At 38.4% G+C, this 11,581-nt stretch overlaps 2 protein-coding genes across 2 annotated transcripts in view; one reads left to right on the top strand and one right to left on the bottom strand.

Annotated features, from left to right (window-relative positions):
• The first annotated feature begins 1,491 nt into the window (after positions 1-1,491).
• Positions 1,492-7,403, top strand: tmem42b (transmembrane protein 42b). The gene is made up of 3 exons (XM_014013111.1): positions 1,492-1,853; positions 3,681-3,827; positions 3,975-7,403. The coding sequence occupies exons 1-3, from the start codon at positions 1,647-1,649 to the stop codon at positions 4,119-4,121; spliced, it is 501 nt and encodes a 166-aa protein (XP_013868565.1). The 5' UTR covers positions 1,492-1,646; the 3' UTR covers positions 4,122-7,403.
• An 883-nt stretch (positions 7,404-8,286) lies between these two features.
• zdhhc3b (zDHHC palmitoyltransferase 3b) overlaps positions 8,287-11,581 on the bottom strand; it is a gene marked incomplete in the record, with an annotated part of 8,924 nt that continues 5,629 nt past the window's right edge. Inside the window, 1 exon segment of the mRNA XM_014013109.1 lies at positions 8,287-10,635. Within this exon segment, the coding sequence (XP_013868563.1) occupies positions 10,477-10,635 (159 nt within the window).

The following is an 11,581-nucleotide window of genomic DNA, read 5'->3' as shown; positions in this document are numbered from 1 at the left end:
ATTGCTTCTGGATCTGAAATCATGTTTTGCTCACAATGTTGGTAAAWTTTTCTACAATTATTAAACTGGTAAAGTTGCAAATATCTTGAGATATTTAAAATATGTAACAATGTTAGTATCCCATTTATTTGAGAGGTTAAGTATTGCTTAATCATGACACMTCACTTAATTTTGTGATAGCATCTCGTGAGAAATGAGATTTGAGGCTTCTCATCTTATCATCTTATAATTATTATTTTACTTTTCATATTTATGAGAAACATCTTCAAAATTATTAGATACTAAGTCAGAATTATGATATAATGAGATAGCACGAGTCATAATATTATCACATTTAAAATCAAAGTTAATATCTTACCATTTTGAGTTTCCAAGTCAGATTTATGAGAAATTGAGAAAACATGAGTTTAGAATCAGTATCTCCTCATTTTGAAACTAAGTCATGAGATATCTCTTGATATGGTGATAACACATCATGCAAAATGATGAAAAAGCAGACTTAGCATCTCATTATCTCATAAATAGGACTTTAATTCTCATATTTAAGCAAYAGCATCTAACTGTCAAACACTGTCTGAATTATTGGATAATGAGAAAGCATGAGTCATAGTTTTGAATTAGTATCTCATAATTGTATGAGGTTAAGTCATTATAATGACATACAGTATCTCTTAATTTTGTGATAGAACGTCATGAGAAATTATGAGACTGCAGGCTTAGCGTCTCATTATCTCATAAAAATGACTTCATTCCTCATTTTTATGAGATAGGATCTCAAAACCATTGCCAGAATTAGGAGATGAGATTCAGAGTTTTGAGATAGCATCTCATTATTGTGGAATGCTAAATCAGAACTATAAGATAATAGGAAAGCATGACTCAGTTTTAAGAAGTCATAATTATGAGGTAGTAATTCTCTCATTAATATCTCTTGATTTTGTGATATCATCTCAAGAAATTATGAGACTACAGACTTAGCATCTCATTGTCTCATAAATATGACTTTAGTTCTCATATTTATGACAGAGTGTTTCAAATTAGATGTTAAGTCAGAACGATGAGATGATAAACCACTGGTCATAGCTTTGGGATAGTGTCTCATCATTTTGAGAAACTAAATTTTATTTATCATAATCAAGATGTTTCTATTATTTTGTGATAGCATCTCATGAGAAATTAGGATAGTAGACTTTGCATCTCATTATCTCATAAATGTGACTTCAGTTATCATATCTATTAGACAGTATCTTAAAACTAGATGCTAAGTCAGAATTATGAGATGAGACAGTTTAGCTCATGATTTTGAGATGCTAAGTCATATATTAGGATTTGAAGTCATACTTATGAGTTTCTATTTTATAATTTAGCCTACCTCTAATTATCTTTTTTATTTCTCCAAAGTGGGAGAAATTGGCTTTCATAATGTTTGGATACCCTAAAATGCCTCAAAACTGTGTTATTAACTACATTTCCCAGAAACCCACTGGAGCCTGACTGCGCGTACTGCCACCGGACGGCTGTGCGCAGAAAGTGCAGGAAAATGTGCTCATCATCAGCGACAGGAACAGAACCAGGCAGCTCAACCAGGACCTCCAGCAGCAGACATGTCAAATAAAAATAAATGTAACAAAATGGAGTAGAGAATAATGTGCCTCGGCTCGGCTGCCGCCGCCATCATGTTCCCGGGAGTCTTCTATGCATTACTGGCGGGTTTCCTCGGAGCCGTGGCGTCGTCGACGGCCAAGCTGTCCCTCGGAACCGACTACCTGAAGGGGTTCTGTGAAACCGGACTCCGGACGTGGGGGGAGCAGCGGAGATTCAGACAAGCGGACGAAGCTACAGCCTGCGACCGGGTGAGTTCCTGTTGGGTCGAATAAGACCGCAGTTAGGACGTGTGGTGTGGTGGATGAGCTCCTGAGTCCCTCATCAGCATCAGTTTCATCATCAGCACCACACACGCAGCTGCTCGCTCGTGCGGTGTCCTCGTGCTGAAGGACGCTGCAGCTGACACACGCTTCTGTGTTGGTTTTTCTATCCTCGTGGGGACTTTGCATTGACACCGACTATACCTAACCCCTATCCATACCCATGGAGACTGGGCTTTGGTCCCCACAAGTTGGGTCCCTTCAAAGCTGTGCGTGTCTCAAATTACACACACAGATTGTCATTAACAGYGAGTCATATATTGTGTGACCTTCCACTGTCTGAAACCTCCAGAGCCGGCTCTTGGCATAGGCGAACTAGGCGGTCGCCTAGATCGCCATCTGCTGGAGGGGGCGCCAAACTGCAGAAGAAAAAAAAGTAACTATTTGTAATCCCTGGTTGTAACTCTGCTCAGCGCCCCTTTCAATTAGCTTTGTCTTAAAAACAATAATGAAGTATTACAGGAAAAATAAACTACTCCTACTACTAATCCTGCTGACATTCATTCTGACACAGTGAGGACTGAGTTTGTCAGCCGAGGACCTTATGAGGTAAAATCAGACTTATATTTTCCAAAAAGAGAGGACCTTTTAAATCTTTGCACAAATTGTGAACAGGTCTTTTGTTTACCCTTGTCATTTGATTTACCGTATTTTTCAGACTATAAGCCGCACCGGACTATAAGCCGCACCCGCCATTTTTTTAAAAAAAAGTGCCAACATTAACATATAAGCCGCACCGGACTATAAGCCGCACCCCCAACATAAAAAAACAGTACACCCAAATTTGCCGTCAAAGTGAATTCAACATCAAAACATAAAAAGCAAACCTTTAGGAATTAAAGTTCGGAGGAATACGGTTCATTTAACTGACCTTATTTTGGTAGTTTTCTTTAACATTTTCTGGTCCAACAAAACGTCTCATTCATCGTCCTCCGGCGCACTGAAACCATCGAAGTCCTCCTCTTCAGTGTCGGAGTTAAACAAGCTGAGAAAAGCTGCGTCACACAGCGGTATCTGTTGTCCTCCTGGGGTAATGCTGGCTCTGAAGCTGTGGTGGGAAAGCCCTCCCGCTCCAGCATACGTCACTGCATGGGATTCCTTCCCCGGGGAGTGCAATGAGGAAAAAAAAAAAAGTCTGCGGCTCTTCACTCGACGTTTATCCACAAACTGGTCCTGGATTAAGCTCCAAAGTTTTTATCAGTCAGATTCCACCGTGAAAAATGTCTGTTTTATCCCCTTTTATGAGTTTTTGGCCATTGACTATCTTTAAATCGCTGCTTCCTGGTACAACAGTCGGCTCTGGAAGCGATCGCTTTTTTTTTTTTTCCTTTCTTTTTTTGAAGCGAGTGGTTGAAGCAAATGGAGCATAAGAGCCCCCTGGTGGCTGAAGAAAAAAATCCATGTATAAGCTGCACCGGACTATAAGCCGCATGGTTCAAAGTTCAGGAAAAAAGTCGCGGCTTGTAGTCCGAAAAATACGGTACTTATATTTACTTTATTTATTCATTTAATTTGTTGTGTTGTGTGATGTATGTTTGTGTTTAAAGCAAATAAATCTAAGTTTACCATAGTAAACTGGGGGTGGCTTCAACTCGCCTAGGGCACCAAAATGGCTTGAGCCAGCACTGTCTGAGGCAGTTTTAGGGGCAAGGTTTGTGTGCATCACAACTAACTGTGACATCACACTACAGACTCGATAATTTCATCAAAGCTGTCATTTTTAAACTGGATGTGACGTCTCCGATTTCTCTCCAGCTCCACATCCCTCTGCGGCTGCTGTGTGGCGGCCTTCTTTTCACCTGCAATGCTGTGATGTGGACCTTCCTGGCCAAAGCTCTCAGGTACTCCTCTTCCTCCACCCGAACAACTGTGACCACCACTGCCTCCAACTTCGTATCTTCCGTAAGTAAAAAGACTTTTAACACGGGTCTGTTGGGAAATAAAGTTAATTTAAATGACCTTGTGGTATTTTTTTTTTCCTTATACACGCCAAAGTAGGTYAAATTCTATTTGAGTTTTTCTTCTTTATTATTTCGCCTCCTGTTTCAGGCTTTCCTGGGCCAGCTGCTCTTTGGGGAACCCCAGATAACACTGTGGTGGGTTGGGATCTCTCTGACCTTCTCCGGTCTGTTGGTACTGCAGAGGGTTTCACCGCAGGACAGACACCAGGACGCAGCAGACGCTAAGGACGAATAGCGAACCACCAGCCGGCTGCGTCGTGCTTTGGCTCCTCTGATTTCCCACGAAGCCAAAGACGAGTGAAGATCCTGCGTGTAACGAAACGACAGCAGCTCCGCGGGGAGAGAAAGGAATGAATTTGTCGCCGTCTTCCAAGTCTTGTTAAAATGATTACCTGGCATTGGGGGCAGTTTTCAGAGAAAACCCTGACGGTGCAGCCAGAGGAGACGGTGGCTCGGAGCCAGTCCAGCCACTGCACAGCCGCAGCCTGACTCGTGGAGAAAAGCTAGTTCAGCTTCAAAATAGACTTTTATCAAGAGGTAAGCAGAGAGGCAGACATTATTTCATCTCTGTGATGCTCTAGGGTAATCAGGCAACTATAGCACAAAACTCATGAGCTAAAAAAACTCATGAGAGAAGCAAATAAAAACGTTAGTGTGATATTTTGTAAAGAAAATGATGAGTTGAAACCATTCTCATGTCTGAAATAAATATAAAACCTCAATCGGCGAGACTGACTCACAACAAAAACTCCTCTCTAATTAAACATCTTAAATTATTTTTGCGTAGGCTATCAAAAAAAACCATATATATATATATAAAGTGTGGATTTATGGGTGGGGCTGGGAAAGTCATGGGAAGTTTGGGCGCAAAAGGTGCTGCAGCACCTCCTGAAAACATGCACGCTTTAAAGGACATGGTTAAAGAATAGATTGTATCGTATTTTTATTTGAGTTTTAGAAATCCAGTTTTAAATAAATGCTTCCAGTGTTTCAGACATGGTTGGTTTTATATATCTTATTAAAATTAGACCCATTAAGGTTTATTAGTGCCGATATTTAGAATTCAAAGTGAACGACAGTGGATTTATGCAGCTGATTTGTGAGTTTGGTTAGTACTCTAAAATGTAAATGTTTAACATTCACAAGTAAATACAACATATTCGATTTTGGCCCAAAAAAAATGGCTGTTTTATAAAAATTTCGACGAGTGCTATCACCAGTTTGTTGACCGTCAATAATAGTAACAGCWCAGAGACCAGATTATTCTTTAATTTGTCCCAAAGATTCTTTTGTTGACATGTTTACAAACTAAACAACAAAGACCTAAGATCATTGACTTAGTTGGAAATGCAGATTATAACGGAATTACAACACAAAAATACTGTTTTACACAGCCTGCAGCAGGCGACTAGTGATGACATCATCGAGTCACTGAAAGGAAAGCTCACAGTCACGCCTCTAATAAATATTTGAACACAATCGCTCGTGTTTCACGTTCACATGAGAACCACTTGTTGCACTCTCCATAACCGTAAAAACACAGTTTGAAGTCGACTTTCAAAGGAAAATAACTGATAATAAAAATAAGACATTTTTTTGTTTAGAAGTAGCATTTTCTAGCCTGCACACAAACATCTCTGTCTTTTAATCAGTTTATTGTTTGTATTGCTAATTATTTTTAAAAAGGCACAAAAAAGAAGCATTTGCACTAAATAATCAACCAAGTGATCTATCAGTCCACCTTTAATTYTTACAGTTAAGGCAACAGACATGAGAGTGATAAAATCTGCAAAAAATAAAAAATAAACAGAAAGTAGCCGTACATTTCAAAATAAAAGTACTATTTTCAAAGACATTAGCCGTTATTAGTAAGGATGAAGTAGCGATTCATAAAATCATTGCAAAACGTGACCCTCACTGCAGACCTCTCTCTTGTAACGGGGCTTTGATTTAGAAGATGAACACAAAAAAAGTTGAGATTAATAATAATTAAAGTGTTATTTTGAGGGTTAAGATTTCTGGTAATTCTTCCTCAGACCAGCAGAGGGCGATGTGATTAATCACAGTTGGATAAAACGCCTTTTTTTAATCTATAATTATTACACCGTATGTAAAAGAGTGAGACGATACGATAAATACGCTTATATTTCAGTAAAACTTTTCTGGTTTTGAACGAGAGCARCAACTTTAACTTTTTATCACCTTAATATTATTTTTATTTTTCTTCACACTCAAGACACTTACTGTAAACACCTTTATTTACAAAGCTGTCAGCTAACTAAAGGGTAACTTTATTTTATTTTTTATGAAGTAATAACTCTTCTGATGTAGCGCTGAAAGGCTTTTTTTGTTGTTGCTTGAACTTTTCCACACCACTAACAGATACTGTATTATGACCCTGAGGCAGCTGTTCCTTATGTGTGCACGTTTTTACTAAATAATATAAAATAAAAGCGAATGGCTGAATAAATCACACCGAAGCCTCTCGGAGCACTGGTCCTCATCAGAGAGACAACCTGTGAATTTGTGCAGCTTCACCGTCCCTCTGGTGTCGAACATGACTTTAGTTTGTGTTCTTATAATATCCTGTAGTCGCAGTCATGATTAAAACTCTAACAGTTTCCATTTTATGAACATGGAAACGTCTGTCGGGCTGCAATAATTCTGTCCCCGTTTTATTTCCATGTTCAGGTTGTGAGGGTTTGAAACCTGCAGGCAAGGGGCAAAGTTATAAAGCATTAAAATGTTTACACTGCTGTTAAAACCCACAGCAACAATGCACAAGTCTACCCAGGGTTTTGTATCATGATCAAAAATAATCCCCAATAATGTGACCACAGCAATTATTGGATTATATTAGGGAGAAGTTTTACAAAAATCAAATGCTCATTACAGACATGTAAACTTGTTTTGAGACATCTGCGGCTTTTATTTTGAAGGCTGAACACCAAATGTTAGGTTCACTAAGTCAGCCCTAATGGACCTGCGACTTGTCCAGAGTGTCCCCCGCCTCTCCATTTAGGCGCCCCGCAACCCAAATAGTCTTGTTTAGTCCCTCATTCAAACCTATCTGGGAWAAAAAATTTATCTCCCATCATTTTTAAGAGATCCTCTCTTACAAGCTCTGCCTTCTGATTGGCTGGCGTGTTGTGAAAGCCTTCTCACCCTGTCTGAAGTAAACATGAATTATCAAATATATTCCAGCACGTTAAGTGAATTCAACCTGAACAGCATGAACCGACACAAAAATGTAGCTTAAACACCAACAAACAGGAGTTTAAATGGTTCACCTCCTACCGACTGGGATTCTGTGGAAAWGTTGGCTCCTTTAAGGAGTTTAATTCTGCCTGCTGGTGAGCCAGTGGCTACTTTTAGTAAATCCTTAAAACAGAAAACAAGCAGACAGTTCAATCAGACGAGGAGAATCTTGTTGCTCTGACCTGTAAAACTGACATCTGTAAAAGTGTGAACTATTCCTTTAAAGTATTCAATAAACGTTTCACCTGATTACCGAGGATTTTACCTGCATCATTCGGGTGGTTTGTTGTTTGTTAAACTGGAGTCAATCTGTAGGTTTTTCTCATGTAAACTACCGTAGATAATTATAATAATGCAGTTAGAAGAGGAATAATCAAGTTTATGTGGTGGAGCAGAGCGAAATCAGAAATCCTGACATTTTCCAGATGAAGCAGCTTTGAAAACAAAACCAACAATTTTTCATTTTTTTTAACTTTTGATGACTGAATATAGTTCATTTAATTGACTTATTTAACAGCTCAAATAAAAAAGGTAAGAACTGCAAACCACAGAAATAGAAAACATTGGTTTAATTTAAAGATTAATGTATTTCCTTTTTAAGTTTTGTTCACTAACATCCAGACTTCTATACTAAAATGATTAAATGGTGATGGTAAACCATTTAAGGTTTATTTTTGTGCACGAGAACAAATTTTCACTCTATTAACATAAATACTAAATTCTTATATGAATAAAATTTGAATTCAAAAATAATAAATATACTATACTTTTATTAATAATTCAAAAACCACTATGAAAATATAAATCACTGTTATAGAAAACAATTAAGGCCTCATTTGTCTTATTATATTAAGAATTATGACAATAATTTCAAAATATCTGAATGTATTTTTAATGCATTGTGGCCACAATTATCGTCTGTAAAACAAACTTTAATTTTAAAAACTCCTAGAAAAATACAAGTTTATGCAATATTTTGTGTGATGTTCTATTTTTCAGTTTGGAATAAAATGTTTGCAATTTGTTACCCATTAAAAGTAAAAATTTAACTGTTTTTATTTATTTTTTTTTAAATAAAGAGGATTTTACAGAACACAGTAAAATAAAAGCTCATGAATAAATGTGACCAAAATAACCAAAAGTTGTTTGTTTATGCAGTTTTATTCATTTACACTTAAGACAATAAAAAAAGAGATTTGTCAAATTTCAACTTGTTTCAAACAGAAGCTGTAAAGGTTTTATAAASCTGTTGCGTTTCCACAAAACTTGATTTTTTTTTTCAAAATAAAAGCATTTGAACGCCTGTAAGACCACGTGATTCTTTACAACATTCAGTTTGGCAACAAGTTTGTTCAAATGTTTCCTCCCAGAATCTTGTCTTTTAATACAGTAAGGCGTTAAGAAACACAAGCAAAGGCGTTTTTAGTGTTTAATACTCTGAAGTGTCTCTGAGGTCCAATCTGAAGCTCGTCTGGCTCTCAAATCGAAACCTTTTTAGTTTTTTTTTTAAACGTTCTGCTTTGACCAGACAGCGACTCAACGTTTTATTCTGCAGGACCGTTTTCCTCCAACTTTCAGGCACAAAACTGTCACGATAAACTGGATTATCTACGAACAGATCCCATTAAATTACAGTACGGGTCAGAGGATTCAGAGCAGAGCGGCTCGCCGTCCTCTCTTAGCTGGTGAAGTTTACTGAGAAAAAAAAATATTTTCCAGTCATCAAATAATCAAAACCTGCTGAGTGAACCACTAGAATCATAAAACTTGGGATATTTATGGATATAATTTAAGTTYTGATTGATTTTAGCAGTTCAGATCCGTTATGAACAATAAATATCTTACCTGCTGTAGATAGCTCTTTGCAGTTTAGATCAATTAGTTTAATCCTGACTGGATTAACGAGTTCACGGCTAACCTGAGCCCAGACCAAGGTGGATTTTACAACATTTATAAACWTTTTTATTTCTTTACACAGTTAGGATTAAGATATTCCAGATGGAAGACTCCATAAGTGCTACAGCTAGCTGCTGCTATTTGTGTTTGTAAATATCCATAAAGTTTGTAACTGCGTAACGCAAAACTAATGCGTGTAAATTTGTGTTCGCATGAACCCTTTTGGTTCTGGCTCYGCTCAGAGTAGTAGTTAGCTCATCGGTCCGTTTCCCCGTCTGAYGTTGTTCAAAARGCCAYCTACAGCAGGTAAGATACTAACTCTTCACTGCTTTTCTACAGAACTTTAAAAGATCTGAACTTCCTGCTCAGCTTAAAGATTCATCAACAACAACAACTTTGGCAAAGTCAAGACGTCTGAGCCGTTAACATCTTAATTAACCCATGTCAGCCTTTAGTGTTTCTTCCCAAACATTTACTAAAAGTTTTGATTTCACGTGGTCCTGACTTGGTGTTTCTGTGACGACGACACGGTCGGCTGAGAAGAGAGAGAGTCGTGCTTTTTTTTAAGACAAAGAGGAGTGGACACAGAAAGCTGGAAACTACAAAAAGAAAACTGCACTTGTTTTTTTTTTCTTTTATAAAAAATCTCATTRATGCAGCTCGTGGAGCCGACAGGATTTCTGTCCCTAATCTAAAAATTCAAACTAACAATGAAGACGACAGTGAAACTGTTTGACTGAACTCAACCTGTTCTAAAATTTCACAGGTTAGACTTCAAACTAATCATTTCATCTTAGTGGATTGCTTTAAAAAAAGGGGGGAGGGGTCAAACTCCTTATATGTGATTGATTGTGATTTTACAGCATGCAAAACAATGTGGAGCATTTCACAAACCAATTTATAAAACTTTTAAAATATAATCTGAACAAATCTGATCAAAAAACAAAAGTAAGGTTGCAACGATCACCTGTTATAACCAGGACTGTCACTTTAAGGCAATAAATAGGAACAAAATTTAAAATCTACTAATGAGCTGTTCTAAGGCAAATCATCTGCAGCAAAAAAATCCACAAAAATACATCAAATTAAGAGAGAAAATGTTAATTTTACAGGAAGACAAAACCAGGATTTTATCTCCTGGAACAGAAAAATAACATCTGGACKTCATTATTCAACCATGAAAAAGGAAATGATCAGACAAACTGCAGACWTTTATTCCTCCAGCGTAAAGAGCTCAGTCTTCTGGTGTGATTTTTTACTCCTTATTGTCGAGTTTCTCAGCTTTTTTTCTTGTACAGCATCAGTTTGTTAGTCTCATTCAGCACCGAGAAAAATAAAAAATAAAMCATAACAACAAAACCCCCTGAAATATTCATGTAGAAAAGAAAAGGAAGCGGTTAAAATGAGTTCATGTCCAGGTCGTGATGGGTTYGGGTTCACACTATGTACTGGTACACGTCTGCCTTGCCGTGGTCGGGCGTGGCGAACGGGCTGAGCCAAGCTATCGAGAACGGGTGGCCGAACACCACCCTCATGTTCATCCATTTGGACTTTTTGACCCATCTTCTCTCCTCCTTCTTAAGCTGCTCGATGCCCTGCAGAGGCAAGGATGTGATGAATGTCAGCRGCAGACGTGCCAACGGGGCGAAATTAATCCTCTTTGCTTTATAAATCAAGTGTATGTGACTCACTTGCATTAAAAAAATAAAACACCACACACAAATCTACATAAATACACTCAGACAAGCTGCACCAACAAAACCCTTAACTGCAGGCTCCATTACACAGAAATTGACTGAAATAGATGATCTTTGTAGTGAGTATAATGGAGCTGTGAGTCATCCTCGTGGGTGGTTCAAGCAGAAACGCTCTGAACTCAACCCTGCAGAGGACTGGAAGCAGATTACCTGCTCCTACTTCCAGATAYGCTCCAAWTCTGTTACACTTCCTCATTTCCAAACCAGTTTACACAGAAACTGGAGGAGAACTTCAGAGAACATCCAGACACAGAGGAGGATGGAGGTCAAACTCAATTAGTTCTACAAGAAACTGCAATAAATGAGAGGAAGTATTTATGGATGGATGGATGGATGGATGGATGGATGGATGGATGGATGGATGGAGACTGGCTAGATGGATGGATGGAGACTGACTAGATGGATGGATGGATGGATGGATGGATGGATGGATGGATGGATGGATGGATGGATGGATGGATGGATGGATGGATACTAACTAGATGGATGGATGGATGGATGGATGGATGGATGGATGGATGGATGGATGGATACTGACAGGATGGATGGATGGATGGATGGAGACTGATTGGATGGATGGATGGATGGATGGATGGATGGATGGATGGATGGATGGATGGACGGACGGAGACTGACTAGATGGATGGATGGATGGATGGATACTGACAGGATGGATGGATGGATGAATGGATGGATGGAGACTGATTGGATGGATGGATGGATGGATGGATGGATGGATGGATGGATGGATGGATGGATGGATGGAGACTGACTAGATGGATGG

Source organism: Austrofundulus limnaeus, unplaced genomic scaffold (genome assembly GCF_001266775.1).
Source record: "Austrofundulus limnaeus strain Quisiro unplaced genomic scaffold, Austrofundulus_limnaeus-1.0 Scaffold98, whole genome shotgun sequence".
Taxonomy (NCBI): Eukaryota; Metazoa; Chordata; class Actinopteri; order Cyprinodontiformes; family Rivulidae; genus Austrofundulus; species Austrofundulus limnaeus.
This window is presented reverse-complemented; position numbering and strand designations above follow the sequence as displayed.